Source organism: Denticeps clupeoides, chromosome 19, assembly GCF_900700375.1.
Source record: "Denticeps clupeoides chromosome 19, fDenClu1.1, whole genome shotgun sequence".
Taxonomy (NCBI): domain Eukaryota; kingdom Metazoa; phylum Chordata; class Actinopteri; order Clupeiformes; family Denticipitidae; genus Denticeps; species Denticeps clupeoides.
In genome coordinates this window covers 4,395,157-4,417,606 of record NC_041725.1, presented here as the reverse complement: position 1 = coordinate 4,417,606, position 22,450 = coordinate 4,395,157, and the positions used below count along the sequence as shown (strand labels likewise).

At 44.1% G+C, this 22,450-nt stretch overlaps 1 protein-coding gene across 4 annotated transcripts in view; it reads left to right on the top strand.

Annotated features, from left to right (window-relative positions):
- Positions 1 to 22,450, top strand: part of LOC114769590 (leucine-rich repeat and fibronectin type III domain-containing protein 1-like protein) — a 109,878-nt gene that overhangs the window by 76,311 nt on the left and 11,117 nt on the right. For 2 of the 4 annotated variants that reach the window (XR_003743234.1, XR_003743236.1), the window contains exons 3-4: positions 18,034 to 18,266; positions 19,248 to 20,621. Coding sequence is in view for 1 of the 4 variants with exons in the window: in XM_028962773.1 (XP_028818606.1) it covers positions 19,248 to 20,621 (1,374 nt within the window). In the remaining 3 variants the exon portion in view is untranslated. The remainder of the gene's footprint in view (positions 1 to 18,033; positions 18,267 to 19,247; positions 20,622 to 22,450) is intronic. The other 2 variants (XR_003743235.1, XM_028962773.1) reach the window with 1 other exon arrangement.

Below are 22,450 nucleotides of genomic sequence, written 5' to 3'. Positions count from 1 at the left end.
CCTCCCGAAAGAGGCGGCGGAATAACAATCAAGGTTTGACGGCCACGCACAGGAAGTTGGAGAAAAGAGAGAGAGAGACAGAGAGAGAGAGAGAGAGAGAGAAAAAGTGGGTTATCTGATAAGACAGCGAGGCTTCAAGTGGGGTTGGGGGGGTGGGGGGTAGATAAGACACGAGACTTAAACACCAAAAGGAGCAGTGAATAATCCTTCAGTTCTCCGTGAAAATTAGACCAGAAACGTTCTGACAAGCGCAGATCTGATCTCGCTGTTGATGACACAGCCTCCTCGCCACAAGCTGCAGTGGGCCTGACTTGACCCCCGTCCCTCGTTCTCGTCTCGTCGTCCTCTTCCGGGGCCGACAAGGGCCGATGCTTCTCATTGCAAATCTCGACGCTCTGGCAAATCTGCCGACGCGGCTGAGAGAACAAAGAGCGGTATAAGGAATCGGAGGACTTAAGGGAGATGAGTTCACTGCCCTGAAAATCACTTATGCCATTTTTTCTATTTTCTCTCTCTCTCTCTCCTTCACTCAACATGGAGGTTCTCGGGGGTGGGGGGGTGTTTGGTAAAAGACACGGCGACTCCTCTGCTGTCTGCTGATGGATTCGCCAAGGTTTAGGGAGAAAGTTCTGGGAGAACTTCGTTGCCTGCAGCGACTGGACTGCGTTTCCACCCTTTCGAGCCAGACGCCTTATCGATGTGCCCCGAGTGCCGAGCGTCCGCGTCTCTTCCTGCAGATCCATGCGCATATTGCATCTCGGCGTCGAGCCGAACGCCCCGAATTTAATTATTACCATCATAGAAATGGTTGCCGAGAGTCACTTCCCAACACTCCAGTCAGTTTAGCAAAAAATGGCCAGTTGGCGGACTTCTGGAGCACCTTCACTCATTTTCACTTTTTTTTTTTTTTGTTCCGGCAGAACAGTAAAAGTTTTTGTTTTTCGTTCCAGCTGCTTTTTCTCCCTCGTGGGCCAGTGGTAGCCTGGTTCAGTGGAACGGAAGCGCACCTGTAATCGGAAGGTTGTGGGTTCGCCGAGGTGCCACTGAGCAAAGTGCCGTCCCCACACACTGCTCCCCGGGCGCCTGTCATGGCCGCCCACTGCTCACCAAGGGTGACGGTTAAATGCAGAGGACACGTTTCGTTGTGTGCACCGTGTGTTTCACAACGACAATCTTCACTTTCATTTCCGTTAGTGTTTCGGCAGGCAAGGAGTCGATATTCATGGCTACATTCACCACCAGCCGAGTTTTTAGTTATGAGCTGGACGACAATGCATCTGAAATGCGTCTGTACGAGTCTCCTCACTTTTGCTTCTTGTTTATTTTTGCATACTGCTGCTGTTCTTGGCCGGGTTCCAGGGCCATTCTGCAGCGCCTGTATGTCATTATCACGGCACAGTGCTCCGCGCCTGCAGAGATCCCATCATCGGCGTCCCAACGGGGGCACAACTCACAGTAATTACAGCCAAGACACAGAGAGAACACCCCACCCCCCGCCGCCGCACACGCAATCGCGTACGTGCATTTTTTTTTTCACTGGCGCAAGCGCATGTGACTTTGTGGCCCTCGCACGCGTACTCAGAGTCACCTTCTCCCATGCGCCCGCGGTGAGCTGCGCACAGACGCCCGCCCAGCCATCCACGCCATGCAATTATCTACATGCAGATGTTCGTACATACAAATATGGTCACGAAGCGTCATTATTTACAGACAGATGTACGCTCACTATTATCTGAAAACCCTCGACAGCTGGATCGAACGACAGTGGTTACTTTCAATCAGTCAATCAATCAAACTTTATCTCTAAAGTGCTTTACAGGATGGACTCAGGCCAGAAATCTTTCAGTTTGAATTTTAAACACATAAAGTACATTAAGAACTGCATGTGTGACGCTGTGTGGTTACTTTCTTTTGCAATACTTCTGTTTTGGTGGATTTGTCAATACGGTTTTGCACATCAAAGAACAAACAAAGAAAATATACTTTTTTTTTTTTGTATTATTTTTTACTGCCATTATATGTTTTTTTTTATTCTGGAGTATTCTATTACTTCCCAACCCTAATTGGCGCAATGCTTGCATATGACCATCATATGCAAGCCACAGGCAGCAGTGTCAGTGAAAATCTCTGATTAACATAAGCAAAGACCCAAATGGGACCCCATCCTTCTCTGGTGAGCACTGGGTGGTTTTAGCAAAGTATAAGGTAATCTGGACTAATCCAGGATATATATGTTGCTATAGTGTAGCTATGGCAGAGAACATAGCTGGAACTATATTCACTTAGCAATGTGTTCATTGGGCCCATTGTGGTTAATCCAGCCACCAGGTGAGGGTTTTAATGGTTTAGGATTTGCCTTAATTTGGTTTATTCTAAGATGAATGTAACAAGGCAAAATCAGATTGTGCTACACTCGAACCCTTGCAAATTGCCCCATCTGTTTATCCTTTCTTTCCCTCCTTCACTCCATCCCAAAGCTTAAATACCCACATATGGGGTCCTCACATTCCTCTAGGCCCCCTACCAGCACACAAAGGAAGCTGAGAGCCTTCATCAGCAGGCAGTCCCATCCAAACCCACCCATAAACTGAGGGCCCGTGAGGAAACATCGTTTCACTTTCATATTTCAATTAATATCTTCTCCTGCATTATCTCTCTCATTATTTGCATTGCTGTGCAGAGCAAGTAGAGACACCATGGGAGATTTCTCAGGAAGAATAATGTGTAAGCATTTGCCTTCCACCTAGAGACCCGTGCCAACCGCAGTAATGTCAAGTGTGTGTGTGTGTGTGTGTGTTTTGTAATTAGCTCTCAGAGATCATTTGTTTCATTGGTCCAGAAGATTATACTTAGTTAGGGCTGCTGCTGATTCTCCTTGTGCAGCACATCCATTAAGCCTGTCTTCAGGCAGTCTGCATGGGCATCGCTTGCATGGCCCTCACTGCAAAATGAGGTTCAGAGACATTAAAATGTTGTTAGGGACTCTTCAGGGGATTGACTTGATTGTCCTTTGAGGGATTATAGAAAACAATTATGCAAGTCGCTTGGGTCAGAATGCTACATGCCGGCTGCTGAGTTATCATTTTAACATTTTAGCCAGCAAGGGGTGATTATGACGTAAAATGCACTTATAACATTGCAGGCACAATTATTCACACTAAAATGGTGATGTGAGTTCAGTGTCTGCGCTCTGTCGCCTCAGACGTGGTGACACCAGCTGCGCTGTGATAAAGGAGTGTGCTTAAGGAAGAAAATTAAAACTCAGAAAATGTGTTCTTTCCCGGTATTAAAGCCAATGGTGTCGGCAGCAGCTGAATTAAATTGAACATCAGATCTGAACATTGCTTTTAAAATGTGCAACCAATGGCAAACAATAACCTGAGTTATTACAGCTTATCTGGTGTCCTCAGGGGAACAGTTAAAAAAATGGTTTTCAAAATTGGCTTTGACATCATGGCCTGACTGTGATTTCCATTTAATCGTGCATCAAGCCCCAACAGGTATTACATACCCCATCACTGATTGGCCACAGTGGTCATACATTCATTTGACACCCTTCATTATCACTGAAGGCGCAGTGCCGTCCTCGAACCGGCGTCATTCTGATTTGTAGCACCCTAGTCGTTTTTTTTGTTTAGTTTTTTTTTTCGATGTCTTTGCAGCACCGGGTTCTTGTTCATTCCCTTAATCTCCCCGAGCTCAGTGTCTGTGCACGGTGCAGCTATCACGGCACCCTGGGCCGATCATGTATTATTTCAAACATTCAATTAAAGCCCGTGCTTGAGATAAGCGGCAGCCTCTGCCACCAGGCGAATGCGGGACAAGGGTGCGCAGTGGGAGAGGCAGCAGTAATTCCCAGGGAAGGGGAATTATGTGTCAGTTCCATTTCCATTTAACTAAATTTGGAGGTGGAAAACAAGGTGCTTATGAAAGTGTCACCGAGGCGCTTTTAGCAAGATTGGCAATAAACAGGAGGCTAAAAAACGCGCTGATAAGTCCAAGTGGCAGGCTATAGTTCACACCTCGGTTTGACAATCTCCGACTCGATAGCTCATCATGGTGACTGGCATTCGCTTTTATCAAGGAGATCGTGCCTGTAGAATTACTCCATATAACCGACTAGCGGTTTATTAAACGACTTGATAACTTTTCAGTCCATTCAAGGAGGGTATCATGGAATTCATGACACTGTGAAAATGTTCATGCAAATGTCACTACTAATATGGGGCTCATCTGATGAAAGCTACTTGGCAACTCTGCATGTATGTTTATCACAGGTATTCCCTGTTCAGGACACCACCATACTATAATACAATCAAATTGGTTGTCACAGTTCAGTCACAGTTCACAGAAAGTTTTCAGAGATGTCCATGTCCATGTGTGAATGAAATTATGATGCATATATAATTAAAATGAATTATAACGTGTGCTTGACCAATAGCCACTAGGTAGCAGTGTAACTAAAATGCACAAATATACAGAAGAGCACTACGAGCCCAATTATGTGCCAAAAATGTCCGCTGGTTGCTGGTCAATGGACACAGAAGTGAAAATAGGTTCATATTGTATGTACAATGTGGAATGTCTGCATCATGAAAGCGTCATGTTGTGACCAAAGCTTAGATCAGTGAACCAAACTCTCAATACATAAAATGCACTAGTGACTAATTCCTTTTTGGGTCATATTAAAGTCAAACATTTTACACCAACTGGTGAACTTGACACTGAACTTATTTAATTTTCTGGTCACAGCTTTGTTCCACTGCCAGGTTCCGTGTTCCAGACCAACATGGCTCTGCACTGGATACAAATGGCAGGTCGTTGGAACCTCATGCCCCAGGTCAAACCTGTAAAAAGGTGGTGTCCTTCATATTTCAGGTGGAGGCAATGTTCTGGATTTCTCGTGTGACGGAGAGATCTCAATTCTTCCTTGCAATGGGAGTGTCCCCTCCAGCCCAGTGTGGCTCTTTTGACTTTGGCCTCCTAACCAATATTCATTAGAATAGTGTTTTTTTGTTTCCTCCCACTCTCTGCCTCACAAGCTGAAGTGTGGTCTGGTGTGATATGCATTCTGTTGCCTCACCAAAGTCCATCAGATTGTTATTGCTGTCGCTCATGACGTATCGGCCCTTTAATTTACGTAAAAAAAAAAGAAAGCTGTAGCATCCAACCACAAGCAGAGGCTTAGAATATTGTGCAAGGGTCTTAACTTTTTTTTTTTCTCACATTTAGCCAACAGAAAAACAAACATTAAAGAGTCTTTTAATGTGTGTCGGTCTGTCTTGTTTTGTTTGTAAGGCAATCAAAGGGTCTGCTCGAATACCTTTGAAGCTGAAACATTTGTGCATCATTCATGTTCCTTGTTCTTCTTTGTTTCTTTACTCACTACTGTTCCTAGTGATCGCTTTAACTGGATGTGTCTCACATCCATCATCAAACTATTCTGGTGAGAGAGTTGCATCTTGAACCTTTTTTCAGAAAAATCTAAACATTTGTGACGTCCAGGGACCACTGGCCGATCCCAGTAGGTGCCGAGACACCGGATTATGGCGCTCTAGTCAGTCACAGCGATGGACCTGGCCTGATCCTCCCAGAATATCAGAATATCTGAAGGTCCCCATACGGACAGACATGTTACGTCATGACATTTCCATTTAACCATCTCCACACATTGTTTCACCCATTACTTGTTTTCCATTTGCACCGTAGCTTAAACATTTTGCACAATATTTATTTTGTTCTGGAACGGCTCACATATTTTATTCATTAAATAATGGAATGATTTAAAAGTTCATGCAGTTTACCACTGAATGCCTATAAAGAGATCTTAACGCAAGGTAATTTGTACGATGAATCCCAATAATTAGCTTAATTAATGGGTTTGAGCAAACGCGAACAAAAGCCAACGGACGGCACTACTCTCAAATGCCAGGGCCACATTAACACGATGACATGGTGTGATTTGTTCGCGGTGACAGAAGAGGAAATTTACAGAGGCCTTTCACGCTTCGGCTCTTCATAATCTGGTCGATTGGCATGGCCACCTTTATTTTTAGCTCTGCTAAATGTGTGCATCATATCAGACTTTCTGCAAACAAGCCAGATTCCATCTAATTCTTCTTCTTTGGATGAGGTGCTTCGCCAACGTATTCATGCATGCAGTAATTGTCTTTGCAGATACGTCAGTCAAGGGCCCTGATTCATCCCAATATCATGATATTATCACCCTGTTAGGAAGGCGGTAGACATTTTGGCAGCGCCATGTTAAGCTTTGTTGTGGCGAGGGAGTGTCGGCACCGCATCGTACCTGGGTGGCAGCTGCCATCCGTGACTGTGTCCCGCCGGAAGCGCAACCTGTCCCTGCAAGGTCAAAGCTTTCGCCCCACGCTGTTTGTTTGTTCAGAATGCATATGGCTTCTGCTGCCTGGCGCCGCAGCGCAGGGCCTCGAAAGCACACACAGTGGAAAATTCGAGTGCCGTTCTGAGCTGAGCCTTACCGCTGCCAGAGTGGCTTTGCTGTGCATGATCATGTGTGCACATGCTTGCACAAATATGTACCAGTTCACATTTCTCTGCTTTGCAACTTCTGCTGCCATGGTCTGGATGAATGCTGTATTCTGATTGACAGTGCATAAAAAGAATGTTTTGTTGTTCAAAAATATTTAATGTACTCTCAATATCTTTAGAATACATATAAAAAAAACACAGCTTTATACACAGCTGTTGTGTTTCATGCACTGATTATTAATACAATTTATTATTGCATATTGCATATTATACTCATGCATATGTACACATGCCAACAATTTTGTTTTTTACAGCAAATGTATTCTAAATGTATTAATTTGTTTTTCAAACAGATTAATTGAAAGCAGATTTTGTAATAGTTATTTTATAGGAGTTATGAATACCAATTAACATTACATTTTTTATTTACCCTTATGTGTTTCTGCAAATCCAGAAGATAATGTACAAATTTTTAGATATTAATTCTCAGGTCTAGAAGGAACATTTTATGGTATATGTGCCATCGGTGGATTATTGTAAATATTCACAACTGCTGCATGTTTAAATGCAGTGTTGTTATTATCTTTATATCCAAAATGTAGTAAAGTTAATATACTGGACATAATGGCAGAACACAGAAAGCATACATTTTCATATATTGAGAAAAGTTTACTGCTGCAGAGCAATACAGACATTACCAGCTGGGAATTCAAACATTTGAATCAGTCTGGCCAGACATTAAACAGGTCAACTATAACCTTGTCAACTAACTAACTAAGTCTGGGTTAATTTTATATCAGAAATTTGTTCTCCAGGCAAAACAGCCTGATATTGGCATATAGCTCAGTGTGTAGCTAAAATGTTCATTTAGCATCTAGTTCATGCTGATAAAACAAAAAAAGAATAATGTAGCTAGTTGCTGCAGGCTGCTTTATTGATGGGTTAGCTAGTATGACACGACTTGTGGTCAAAGCTGTTCTTCGCTGGCAAGACAACGTACCTTGAGCTGGTTCAACTGGCGTGTCCAACAGCCTTACCATGGCCATACGTATTTTGCTTTTCACAAAGATGTGAAAAATCCATGCATCCAAAATCACATACAATGCACTACATGCTCAATGTGTACACTGTTGTGTGTGTGTGTGTGTGTGTATACATACAGTACAGTGTGTTTTTGATGTCCCCACAAAATAACTGAACACAGAGCTATCAATGTCCATATCACTGGCGACAAAGGTGAGTACACCGTTAAACACTGAATAATTTACGTTGTATCAAAGTCTCAAATCTTCAGTGTTGTCCCTAGGAAAGATATAATAAAATAATTTTTGAAAATGTGACGAGTGTACTCACTTTTGTATGATACTGTATGTTCATGCTCTCGAGTGAATAAACACTCCTTTCGGATGCACTGCTCAGGCTGTTATCGCCACATCACTTCCTGAAGTGGCACGCGTAGTGACCTCACCTCTATCTTCCGCCATCTGAAATAGCTGACAGCAAGCATGAGGAGCCTCTTCAGATTGGTTTTTATCTTTGCGCCTGTAGAAGTACTTCATCTGTTAGGAAATGTGAGCTGCAGGTGATTCAATTTATGCAGAAGCTGTTGCACCAGTAGTGCATTGCATTGTGGGATATATAAGGCAGCGTAGAGTCCATTCAATCATTCAGTGCATACAACAAAATCTCACATACTGTTCATTTTAATATTATGCCAGTATTAATATTATGCAAGTACAAGATTTTGGATGCATAGCTTGAGTCTGATGTCAGAACATTTTAACAGTTTTCATTGGCAGATATTAATTGTTATTGCATGCATTCTAATGAATTCTAATAATTTTCTTTAGTATGTAGGTAAGTGTGTAGCTAAAAAAAATACTACAATTATTTAGACAATGCTGATAAAAAGCTGGATTTAGTTGAATTAGCTAGCATGGCCCAACGATCGTTCTAGTTAGTCGACAACATGTGTAGCAAGTACTACATTTCTGTACTTTTTACCTTTTGTTGTCAAGAATGTCACTTGCAATGGTAAAATGCTCGATGAATTTCCTTTTCTGAAATGTTGATCTTGAAAACTTGCTCTGAGCACTATAAACTGGCCCAACATGGCTGCAGGTTCTTATCGTGCACAGTGTTAAGTGTTTTTGTGCTCCTGACAGAAATTATCATGCATAGTTGGTGCTGCATTCAGCATCTTTCCTGTTCAAAAAAATTGATAGCACATTCAGCCGTTCTCATTTAGCAAATGAAGAACAATTAGCAGATCCAGCGGCGAGAGGAGAACATCTGCAGGAAGAGAAATGAAAATCACAGCAATTAAATTATCTACTGTGAGAGCAGACGATGCAATGCATCACCCTCTAATGACGGTTCGGCTTGAAACGACTCGCCGTTAACTGCGGTTATCACATGCTTCTCCGTTACGCCAGTAACAATTAACAGCATTTCAACTGGATGCTCGTGTTAGTCATGTTTAGGTGGGTGACGACCCAAAGGGTGGGTTTGCATCTACACTGTAAACTCTCCTTCTCGTTTCTGCAGGTGCATGAGACAGAGAGAGAGAAATTTGCACCTGAAATAACCCGCTGCAGTCGTCTTGCCTCCTCTTCATCGTGCAATTTATTATAGCAAAAGCTGAATTCGTGATCCTCGCTGCACGCTGAGCGACCCAACAGGGCCATGATGTGGACTGGATCTTGTTGTTCTGTGTACGTAACGGCACGAAAAATCTTATCAGGCTGCTTTATGTTTGTCTACATCCGTTTGTGTGTGTGTACATGAGAGAGAGACAGAGAGATGTAGCATGAAAGAGTGTGTGTGTGTGTGTGTGTGTGTGTGTGTGTGTGTGTGAGAATAAAAAAAAAGGACAGTGAGCGTGTGTGGGCATCTCCTCTGCTGGTTTGTTGTGGAGTGCGAGTGTTGGACAGGTAGTGCACTGTGAGTAGGAGGTGGGTAGGTAAACACAAATTGCCTGGGCCCTGGCTCACCTCCATCTATTAGCAGAGCTGTCTGAGAGACTCTGTTGTCAGCGCTGCCTGAGTGCGGCTGCCTCTGGAACCTTTCAGCTGGCTTGGCTTGAGACCAGCGGCGTGGAGAGGGGGCACTGGAACCCCTCCACGGAGTCACGATCCCTTCGTTCAGCTCACCTTCGTTTCAGGTGGGAGGAACGCGCGGTGAAATGCACATAATTATGCTCCGATCGTGCCCACTTGGGGTCAGGGCCTCCTTGGAGCCAACAAACCCCCACAAAACCAAGAGGTAAGAAAGAAGCAAAGAGATGATGAGTGAAAGGCGACTTCCATCCAACCTAACACACTCTCGCCTCAGCTGCCACACTGACTGGGGGCTAACAGCACATCAGCATTCCCTGCCACACAGCGCTCATCCTCGCCGCCTTTGAAGGCGCGTGATGTCAACAGATAACAGCGAACCCCCCGCCCACCCCCCATTCCCCCCATTTCACCGTAGAGAGAGGAGATCGGCCAAGCTGCCACGGACGATATTGAAGCAAAAAAGTCTCTTCCAGCAGAGAAATGAGTTTGACAGCGAAAACTCTTGTTTGGCTCTTGAGAAGGCAGCTTTGCTGTCAGAAGGGGAGTGAGTACGTGCAGCCTGCACTGAGCCGTGCGAAGATGGCCCCAATCTTATATGTTATTACTGTTAAAAAATGGGGACATCTTCTTTTCGAAAACAAAAAGCTTTTGGGAAAATTAGTATTTTTTTTTTAAGATGTGTAAAGAATTCATGATATTTAAAAGAAATAGGGCTTAAAATTCTATTCCAGTCATGTCAGACACTGACCATGTTAAGGTTAATTTGCAAACACTGTATATTTTTAACTGTTTTAGAGCAGAAGGGAGTTTTTTGCCACTCCCTAATGTATTACAAATTTGTTTGGCTACTTCAAAGTTTCACTATATAGGTACCCCAGTAATTTCTTGACCAAGATGTGTCCTAAGAAGTCCATGTTCCTTTAGGTATATATGCTGTATAGAGGATTTGTGATCATTTATATTTTAAATTAAGCAGATTTCGCTGAACAAATATTTGGTCAATAAAGTGGAAAATATGTCCCTGTACCTCCAAATAGAGAGAATCTTGTATAGATCCGACCTATTGAAATCATATACACTCTTCAATTTCTGTGCTTTATACTCCAAGGAGGCAGTAAAGGCCAGTTTTTCATTACTACTCAGTGAGTTGAATGTTGCGCATGTTGTGTGGCGTTGTGTGGTTTCCATGTTGCCATTGCTCTGTGCAGTTGTGTTCAGGTATTCAGTTTGGATTTCTCACCCCCAGTTAAGGTGAGTCTTAGTTTGGCTGGAGCATTTGGGGCTTTCAAGCCTTAGCGGCAAACCAATCCAATTTTGCTCAATCACACCATGAATATTTTTGAATGTTAATTGTAGAAATACCACCTCTCATCAGTCTTTGAATGCCCAATAAACAATGCACACTTAAAGCATTGAAAAAAAGGGGAAATTTAACTTAATTTTTTTTGTGAGACTAAATTAAACAATAAATTAATATACTGTGAGGGTGTGTTAGATTTAGATTTGCATTTAGCTATATTCCTTTTTCAGATGCACTGATAATTCAGGATCACTTCCCCTAATGCAGTCCTTGCAAGTGTTTGCTTAACATGTCTGTGAGTGTTTAAGATGAACGAATCACAAAAAGGCTTAAAATTTTATGAAAGCTTCGTGAATTGTTTTGATTTGCACAAATAAGTGTGGCTTAGTGATAACTTATTGGTGAAAAAAGATTGAAAAGTTGCAGGTGCAGTGTTTTCAGGTAGTTGATTCATCCAAAGTAACTGGTTAACATGAAATCTAACTTGAAATGTCCAAATATATCCCAAAAATTTGCATGCTGTGGATCCACTTAAATGGATCCACTTGGTACTGCTCAGTGTTAATTTTCCTGACCTTTTGTCACACGCCTTCGGGTGGTTTTGAGTTTGTTTATGTTCCATCTCGCCTCTTTTATTTAGTGTTTAATAAAACTCTTCCTTTCCAAAATGACATGCTTCTTCCCCTTCCGGCCCCAAAACGTGACAAGTATTTTGTGTATGTCTAGAACCCTCATGGTTAAATCTACCCATCATTCCTACTGTCAACTTTGCCACGGAATGAATTGTTTTGATGTGAAATATTTAAGCATTCCTGACTCCCCTGCAGTGATGACCTTAATATTGCCCCTCTTACATTTACAAAGTGCACAAAAGAAGTCAGTCATCAGTACACGAGATGAAAAAAAACGAAAGTATTTCACATCGCACTGTCAACACCATCCAAATTAAGATCAAAGGCACCTCAAGATAGAAACAACCCCAAAAATAAATATAAAGACAGTATATATTCTGAGAGCTGTTTGCAACTTCCATCACATTTCACCAGTGCACATAGGCACACAGCAGGTGTTGTGCCACATGGATGACTTAAAACAGTATAGGGATTGACAGTTGGTTGGTGTAAATTGGAAGGAAATGCAAAGAATGACTCATTTGAAAAAGAAAGAAAAAATTGTTTGCTGTTGTGTAGGATCACGTTGCCATTTTTTCCATTTCCACCCTCAGTGGCCGCTGTCTGGCTCTCCGGAGTGCTTGTTTATGTACACAGCGTGAGCATCTTTGACCCTTTTGGTGCCCTTGTGCACACAGGCTGTCATATCCACCAAGAAAATGGGGGGGGCAGGGTAAAATCACGGTGATAGACTTTCTCTCAGAGGTCAGCTCTGTTAGGGTTTAAGGCCAATGGAACACATTGCAATTACTTTGCCTAATAACCATTAACTACACTGCTAAAAAAATATATATATAACAAAAAAAATTTGACATAATAGATCTGAATGAATAATTCATATATAAATATTAAATACTTTTTTCTTTACATAGTTAAACATGCTGACAACAAAATCAGACCAAATTTATTTATCAACTCATGAAGGTAGTAAAAAGTAGTTAAAGTGGAAAAACACACTACGGACTGAATCAATTTTGATTTATTGTTCTTTATGGTTCTTCATACCACCATCATGGAGTCTGTTTCTGACCGTTTGAGCAGACACATGCACATTTGTGGCCTGCTGGAGGTCCTTTTGCAGGGCTCTGGCAGTGCTCCTCCTGTTCCTCCCTGCACAAAGGCGGAGGTAGGGGTCCTGCTGCTGGGTTGTTGCCCTCCCACGGCCTCCTCCATGTCTCCTGATGTACTGACCTGTCTCCTGGTAGCACTTCCATGCTCTGGACACTACGCTGACAGACACAGCAAACAACCTTCTTGCCACAGCTCGCATTGATGTTCTATCCTGGATGAGCTGCACCACCTGAGCCACTTGTGTGGGTTGTAGACTCCGTCTCATCCTACCACTAGAACAAAAGCACCTCCAGCATTCAAAAGTGACCAAAACATCAGCCAGAAAGCATAGGAACTGAGAAGTGGTCTATGGTCACCACCTGCAGGACCACGCCTTTATTGGGGATGTATTGCTAATTTCTACCTGTTGTCTATTTCATTTACACAACAATCAGTGTTGCTTCCTAAGTGGACAGATCTATTCACGCTGTGAGCAGTGCACTCTCCCGCCCGCTGTCAGTCTGGTTGCCGCTCGAGCAACGGCCTGTGAGAGATGGACTATGGTGCAAACGGCGGGTTTCGCATATGTGTCTTTACCTGCCCACATGGTGGGACTGTGACACATCTGCATCAGAGGGGGAAGAAATTCAGAAGAATTCTAGACAGATTTGCCAGTGGTTTTTAAGTGCTCTTCATGTCTTTGTATTCTGGCTGTCCAAGAAGCTCAGTTTACACTAATCCAACAATATCTGTGCATAATTACAAAATGGCTGTGGTTGTCATTATATCATCTGTCCAGCACCCTGGAACACAAAATCTCGTCTTCCACTTACACACATGGATGTATGCAGCTTAGAATTTTAGTCCTCAGCCTGCTTGTTTCAGATACTTAGGTACTGTAAAATTGATATAAAGATATCTCATAATCAAACATGTGAAGTCGCATGCATGGGTTTAACAACTCAACATGCAGAATGTCAAGCAATACAAATATCGTATTTTGTCCGAAGATATGCCTTGTGAGTAGAGGTTTTAAAACTGAATCTCATAATTGATGCATCAAGATGCATATGTAGACAATTGTAGACATTGATGCAGTGCAGAACATAATCAATGATTCCGCTGCAGTATCGGGGTGCCACCAGTGCAGAACTTGCTCAGGTATGGCAGCAGGCAGGTGTGAGAGCATCAACACCCACAGTGAGGAGAAGACTTTTGAAGGATGGCCTGGTGTACAGAAAAGCAGCAAAGAAGCCACTTATCTCAAGGACAGGAAAAACATCAAGGACATATTGATATTCTGCTAAAAGTACAGTGATTGGACTGCTGAGGTCTGGGGTAAAGTCATTTTCTCTGTTTTCCAATTGTTTGGGGCATCTGGAAAAATGATTGTTTGGAGAAGAAAAGATGAGTGTTACCATCAGTCCTGTCTCGTGCCAACAGTGAAGCATCCTGAGACCATTCATGTGTGGAGCTGCTTCTCATCCAAGGGAGTGAACTCACTCACAATTTTGACTAAGAACACAGCCATGAATAAAGAACAGTACCAAAACATCCTCCGACAGCAGCTTCTCCCAAACATCCAAGAGGTTTGGTGAAGAACGATGCCTTTTCCAGCATGATGGAGCACTGTGCCATAAGTCCAAAGTGACAACTGTGTGGCTCGGGGAACAAAACATTGACATTTTTGGGTCCATGGCCAGGAAACTCCCCAGAACTTAATCCAATTGAGAAGTTGCAGTCAATCTTCTAGAGGTGGGTAGACAAAACCTCAAACAAAACCTCACAAATTCGGACAAACTGATTATGAAGGAATGAGTTGCCATCAGTCTGGATTTGGTGCAGACGTTGATTGACAGCATGTCAGGGCGAATTACAGAGATCTTGAAAAAAAAGGGCCATCACTGCAAATATTGGCTTTGTATAAACATACGTTACTGTCAATAAAAGCCTTTGAAACGTATAAAATGCTTGTAATTATACTTGGCTGACGTTTTTGCCGACTGTATTGCCGGTAGTGACTGTGGCTGCCTGATCTGAGTACAGCTCTGCTCTGAGTAGGAGTTTGGCCTCATCCAAACGGACATTCGAAATGAATGAACATGAGCCTTTTTGATGAGTTTTGCATCTGCATTTGATTGACATTTGATTGACATTTGCTTGACGCTGTTTTATGCTCCGAACTTGATGGCAAGAAAATGTCGCATGCAGCGTTTATTTGACGCCATCCGAACGCGCAGCCAATCGAATGCTGGCGCTAAACGCCTGTGTCAACGCTTTTATTTGCAGAAAATATCTTGTATTGGCATGACGAATGTTTGTACGTATGTTTCCATAAGCGTCAAATCATTTTGATTGTAGTGCCAATTTTTTTAAATATCTTCTTGTTGTTCCTAAAAGCTTTTCCTAAAAGATTTTCTGCCGTCTTGGGAGTTCATTGTTTTCGAGCCAAACTTGATACTAATGGATTTTGAATGTTTTTCTGACACTTTGAGATAAAATCTCATCATTCCAGGAAACAGAAATTTTATAATTTTGCTATATTTTTTGGTGTAAGAAAAACAGTTTTATAAAAAAAAAGTTTTACAAACTTTGTCAACAAGAAATAAAAACAACAAACAAGACAACAGGTTCTAGCATCATTCCGTTCCGTTCAGTTTTGCACCATCAGTTCTCGTAAACTTGGCCATCTGCTCTGGTCGATTTACACACAATATAATGGTTTGATCAACACTACAGCACCGTTGTGCAGAACCATTCTAAAATGAAAGTGAAAAAAATAATTGAAAGGGATTGTTTTTGTCATTGTGAAGCACTGCAGCACAGCACACGGTGACACAGCGGAATGTGTCCTCTGCATTTAACCATCACCCTTGGTGAGCAGTGGGCAGCCATGACACTGGCCTTTTTTTTTTCCTTTTTCGTTAGTGACGGATACTAGCGTCATTCCGCTGAGAATTTCATTTCAGATGCGCAAAAAGCCTGCAGTGAACGTCTGGACAGTGGACCTAGCGCCACCACTCAGAACCAAATTGATTTCAAGATATTTGCATTGCACACTTTTACAAAATGGCCATGCGTGTTTTAAAGGCTGCATGCGTGCCATTAAGTACGCTGGCTAAGGGGAACGCCGGTGTGTGTGTGCTTTATTTTTTATTTATTGCTGCGCCCCTGTAATTACAGCCCAGAAGTGCACAACACCAATTACAGATGGAAATAGCGCGGTCCTCGACCGGTCTACACCCCTCCATTTGCGGTGGGTGGGCCGGCTTTCCAAGCGCCGCGTTCGCTGTAATGGCCGCGACAACAAAGCGTTACACAGCTGCAGCCGTGCCTCCGTCACCTTTCCCTCCATTTTAATCAGGCCCACGGACAGCGCTCACAAAGGAAATGAACATAGGTGTGTGCGGCTTTTTGGAAAGAGCGCTTTTGCCAGAATGTCGAATTTATTCGACATTTCCATCCAACCTGGCTCCGAGTGGCACGCAAGTCACGGTACGCCACGCTTCCAGGTTTTTTTTTGCCAGATACTACCAGGGGGGGAGGCAGTCATTTAAGCGCCGTAATCATTTCCAGGGGGCCGTTTTCACGCTCGCGTGGAAACGAGATGCCCGTCGTGGTGACAGCCGTGTCCAGATCACGGCCGCCCTGATGGCTGTAACGTTTATAGTTCAGTAGAGGGGTTTATGATGTGACTGGGTGGTAATGACCCCTGGCCGCCCTCAACGTGCCAGGCGATGTCAGCGCCCGGTGGACGGGCCTCCACCGATCTCTCCAAACACGGCTGACAGCAGCTCGTCTCCTGTGGGCTCGGGAACCCTCACCAGGGGCTGAGGGGGTTTCTTCTCGTTCAAATACGGCTGGCCTACTTACTCGTATTTGCTTTGCAGATCACAAAGGTGGGAGGGGGAGCACGCACACACACAACGGGCAAGAAAAAGCACATCCTGTGATGAGCCGCCGTCTCTCTGGGCTCCGTTCTCGCTCTTCACGCCGGAGTGGGTGGGGCAGCTAAGCATGATTTGCCACCACGAGTCTTCCTGCCCACCGACCCTCTTCTTCTAGTTTTAACTCCTCTCTTTCGTGCGAGTATCAGCTCATCACATCTCCATCCATTATTCATTGCCAACAAAAGAAAATGGACACATTGTCCAACATCATTTGTCTGGTTGCCAGTTTTTCTCCGTTCCCCCTACCGCCTCCATTCAAAACGCGGGTCCTAATTTTCAGCCGTATACGTACAGCAAGTGACATTCTCAACAGGAACAGGACGTCCATTCCGTCTTTGTGTAACGGAAACGCAGCGAGGGCGGTCTAATCCGTCAGTCCGTGTCAAGCCTCCACGCAGCAAGTCCGTGTCCTCTCTGAAATATTTATGCTCACCGTCAATACTGTGAGCTCAGATGTTCTTCAACAGAGCGAAATAGTGAGTAATGTCGATGGAATATGACAGTTCAGTGTCACCCCATCACTTCCCTCGCACCTTTTTTATTTTATTTCTACAAGCCTCTCAAGAGCGAGCGTAAAGATCACGCACATCTGCTTTCAAAATGTCAGGCCTGCACCGACGGAAATAATTTTCACGTTCAAGTCTGGGAATGCTCGCGTTTTTCTCTCATGCACAGCTTGCAGAGTGACTGTAAGACTCTTTTCAGTCTTAACCTGCTTACTTTTTCCATTTAACTGCCACTAATTTAGGCCCAAATGAAACAGGAACTGCAGGGATTACCCTTAATCCTGCTTCTGTTACCGTGTCTAAGTCGTATATTAAAAATTTATACTCCTGTGGCATTCATAGCCACGTCCTTTCGTTCCACCTTAATCTTCCAGCCATACAGGATGCTTTGCTTTTTCCTATTTTACTTTTGTACTTTTGTATTTTTACACACATCAGACTGCTTCACGTACTGGAGTTAACAGTTCCATCTCATCTCAAATGCTATATTCCTTACTCCTAATTCCAGTGATGTTGCATCAAAAATAAGCATAAAATAGGTCTTATCACATTAAATGTCAAAAGTTCAACCATTAATTTCAATGCAGTTAGCATAACTTTTCTTTTGTATAGTCTGAATTTATTCTCAATTATATTCTCAATTCTGTTTGTGTTTTTCTGATTCTGTTAGTTATTCAATAAACATTGTAAATGCAGAAATTTGAATGCATATCTATATTATGAGCAACTAATGGGTGGTAGTAGCCTAGTGGCCTATGAACCAGAAGAACCAGGTACAAATCATACTTCATTATGTCCCTGAGTGTCTCCAGGGGGGGACTGTCCCTGTAACTACTGACTGTAAGTGGCTCTGGGTAAGGGCTTCTGGTAAATAATGTAAATGGAAACTATTGGTGATAATTCACTGTAGGGTTTCGGATTACTTTTCCTAGTGACTTGCTGGATAATCACACACTTTTGGAGGAGTGATGTAATTTCTCATTTCTTCAGCATACCGGAAACAAGAGAAAGTTAGCCCCCGCTGGGTCCCCCACCAAGCCCACACCTTCTCCCTCAGAGTCTAATCTGCAAGGACTTCCAGCAGAGTAGCTGAGAGGGGCTGTGCAGCTCAACGTTGCCCCCACCAGGTCAGGAGATGCCTCTGCAGGGGAGAACGGTTGCCTCCTTCAGCCTGGAATGACAGTCTCTTTCATCTCCCCACGCTGAGCTACTTGATATTCACAGTAGGTTCCCTGGCAGAGAAAATAATTACATTTATGTGCTTTTATGTAAAAGTTATTAAAATGGAAGAGCATGCGCCAATAATAACAGCAAACAAAGGACAGCATGGTAGATATTCATTAACATCTCAAGGAGTGATAGCTCTCGGTGCAATTATTCCTGTTTCTGTATTCAAAGGCTGGCCTGGCGGGTGCACGTACAAATTCCGCAGAAGGCTGAGCCGTGTTTCATATATATCTCCTAGCTTTGAGGTGTTGGAGGGCAATTAGGTGATGCACATTTCTAAAGGAGTTATGGAGAGCTACCACCGCTGCACCGTGCACACTGGAGTAATATCTGAGGACAGCTGCAGCAGCTGGGCATGAAATATGCACGCTGCTTCCACTCACACACCTTGTGCTACTGCTGGAATGCCGCGTTTGTGCCCGTTTTTAATTTGTGACATGATGTGGTTTGGAACGCATGGATGGCAGTATTCAAATTTTCAACATAATTTTCAGATCATGATGAAATTGTACCAGCAAGGGTTATTTTTGGCTCTTGTGTCATTATTGAATGTCGTTATTGCCTGATTTTAATAAATCTTAACCATTTTTATCGGCATATTCCATCATTCCATCTAATCAGTGTATATAGTTACATTTATCAGGATTGTGTTCAGTTGTCTATTCAACCTCCAGGACTATATTGAGTTGAATATTATTTAATGAATGGATGAACCCGATTCTGATTTCGAAATTTTCATTATTAAAATTTGCCTTGATTTGAGCTCCTGTTCTCCACTAAGTCCTAGTTCTATTGATGGCTTCAGTGTATAGGTAATGCATACAGAATACATGAAATACATAAATATTATGTTTTTAGTATATTATATTGTGTCAAATAATGTAGAAGGTTTATTCTTCGATTGACTGCATATGTAACATGAAACAGATTAAAAGACCAAAAATATTAAAAATGCTGTTTCCTCCATTTCTCCGTAGAATCTCAGCCATGGAGATTCTCGTCTTCTGCCTCGCCCTCTTCGCTGCTCCTGCTGCAGGCATGCTGTGTCCAAAGCGCTGCACCTGTCAGAACCTGCTGCCCTCCTACACAGTGCTGTGTGCCAAAACGGGGCTGCTTTTTGTGCCACCGAACATCGACCGCCGCACCGCCGAGCTTCGCCTCATGGACAACTTCATCACCACGCTGAGACACCGTGACTTCGCCAATATGAGCAGCCTCATCCACCTCACACTGTCGCGCAATACCATCAGCCAGATCCGGCCCTACGCCTTTGCTGACCTCCAGGATCTGCACGCTCTCCACCTGGATGCCAACCGCCTCACCACGTTGGACGATACACATCTCCAGGGTCTGGTCAACCTGCGACACCTCATCCTGGCCAACAATCAGCTGCACAGCATCTCTGACGGGGCCTTCCAGGACTTCCTGGAAACGCTGGAGGACCTGGACCTGTCCTACAACAATCTGGTGGACGTGCCCTGGGAGACAGTGGGCATGCTGACCAGCGTCAACACGCTGAGCCTGGACCACAACCTCATAGAGTTCGTTCCTGAGGGCATCTTCTCCAACCTTCACAAGCTGGCTCGACTGGACATGACCTCCAACAAGCTGAAGAAGATCCCACCTGACCCTCTCTTCCTCAGGATCCCTGTCTACGCCAAGTTGAAGGGTTCGCCGCTCACGGCCCTGGTGCTTAGTTTTGGTGGGAACCCACTTCACTGCAACTGCGAGCTGGTGTGGCTTCGGAGGTTAACGCGTGAGGATGACCTGGAGACATGTGCGTCGCCACGGGAACTAGCTGGGAAGTACTTCTGGACAATCCGTGAGGAGGAGTTTGTATGCGAGCCGCCAATGATAACGCGCCACACCTCCAAGATGTTTGTGATGGAGGGCCAGGAAGTGAGCCTGCGCTGTAAGTCAGTGGGCGACCCTGAGCCGTCCACCCACTGGGTCAGCCCAGACGGCAAACTGATCGGAAACACGAGCCGGACCACCTGCTATGAGAACGGTTCCCTTGACATCTACACCACCACGGTGAAGGACTCGGGGGTGTTCACCTGCATCGCTTCTAATGCTGCCGGGGAGGCCACCGCCCCCGTGGAGCTGGTGGTCAACCCCAACCCCCACTACAACCCCAAGCTGGAGCCTGAGCCGGGCCCTTCAGACATCCCCACCTCCATAAAATCAAACGCCAGTGGAGGTCTCCCGCGGATGGACCAGCAGCGGGTCAGCGTGTCCGAACTCACTTCCTCCACCGCCACCATCCGCTGGCCACTCCAGAGCCATATTCCCGGGGTGAGGATGTACCAGATCCAGTACAACAGCTCCAACGATGACATCCTCATATACAGGTGAGCCATTACAGGTGACAAATGAGTGTGATTAAAAAATGCCGGTCCAAACTAAATTAATTACTTAAAGTCTGCTCCCATCATTCCGCAATTCCATCATGTCCCTCAACAATCATTTATCAACGACTGAGAGAGAATGAGGGACCTTAAGGAAGGGAGCTTACCTAATTAGAAAAGTATTAGACATTGTGTATGAGAATGTTTTATTAATTGCCTCTGAAGCCAATTTATAAAACTATGTCATTTACATAAATATGGAAATATGGGCATTGGTGGCCTAGCAGTTAAGGAAGCGCCAAGGTGCCACTGAGGTGCCACAGAGCAAAGCACAGTCTCCACACACTGCTCCTGTCATGGCTGCCCACTGCTCACTCAGGGTGATGGGTTAAATGCAGAGGACAAATTTCACTGTGTGCACCGTGTGCTGTGCTGCTGTGTATCACAAGTGACAGTCACTTCACTTTATCGCTTTAAATATTTAAATACACAGTGAATTGTTACACAGTTGCTAAAACGATTGCTTTCACTGCATCCACTTCACCGGGCCTTCACACAAATGCCACTGGGGATCAGTTTTTCACCGAAATCAGGTACACCTACTGTGAGAGTGAAGTGATTGTCATTGTGAAACACTGCAGCACATCACACAGTGACACACAATAACATGCAACCCATCACCCTTGGTGTGCAGTGGGCAGCAATGAAACGTGTGTGGGGATGGAACCTTGATAAAAGGGACCTCAGTGGCACAGTGCCGCCTCGGGATTTGAACCTGCAACCTTCCTTAGCCGCTTCCTTGGCCCTAGTCTGCTTCCTTTGCCGCTAAGCAACCATCAAGGATGCCACATCTTGGGTGAGCACCAGAGTCACTGTCACCGGCTGCTGTGTTCAACAATGGAAACGATGTAATATTAGGAGACCGGAACTCCACAGTGTAAAAGGGCTCTGCAGGGAGGATAAATCCATGATTTGATTTCACAGCCAGTTCCTTTGCCCTTGGCCTGTTAGGAATCATGTTCAAAAAAATACTCTTAAATGGGAGTTGCCATAACGGATTAAATGCATGTACATTCCACCAGTGGCCTGTTGCCACTCAAGTATGAGGGTTTGGGTGTGAAAGTGGGGATTTTTACTTTCCTCTTATGTAGAGCTCTCACGTCCGCCACCGAGCAGAGCGGCAGAACGCGCACATCATTGCACAATACCGGTCAAATTGCAGCAGCTCGTTCTTTAGTGTGCAAATAATAGAACCGCTCCCAGGAGGCCGTTCTTCTGGATCCATTTCAATCCAGGCATGCGCCCACTGCGTGAAGAAAGCCTGTAAAGCAACACAATTTACATGCAGATGAAAAGCTGACCGTGACGCTGACCGTCTCAGAAGAGGAGATAGGAAACAGGACGCCTTCAAACAATAATAAACAGTAATGAACACGATGATAATAATAAGCCTGGGAAGAAAATCAAAATGCGATTAATGTTCCCATGGCATGCGTTGCTGTTTGGCAGTGCCTTACGCGCAGCTCCATGCAGTTGTTATTCGGCAATGTGTGCTGAAGGACAAAACCATAGCTGTTGGCAGGGCGACTGCCACCCTTGCAGTCCTGCCATGTTCATAAATCTTGCAGTGCAGTTTGATGCATTTTATTTTTTGTTAAGTTCCAAGCAACAGCTTCATTTCATTCTTCACTATTCCGCCTTAAGGTCTTCATGTGTCATAGAAGAGATTATTTCCAGAACCTGTTACTGGCTTGGCTTCTATGTGGAAGTGATTGCATTGATTTTTCTTTGTAATATTCCTTTATTATTCCACGACCGTTTCCTCGCCGGCG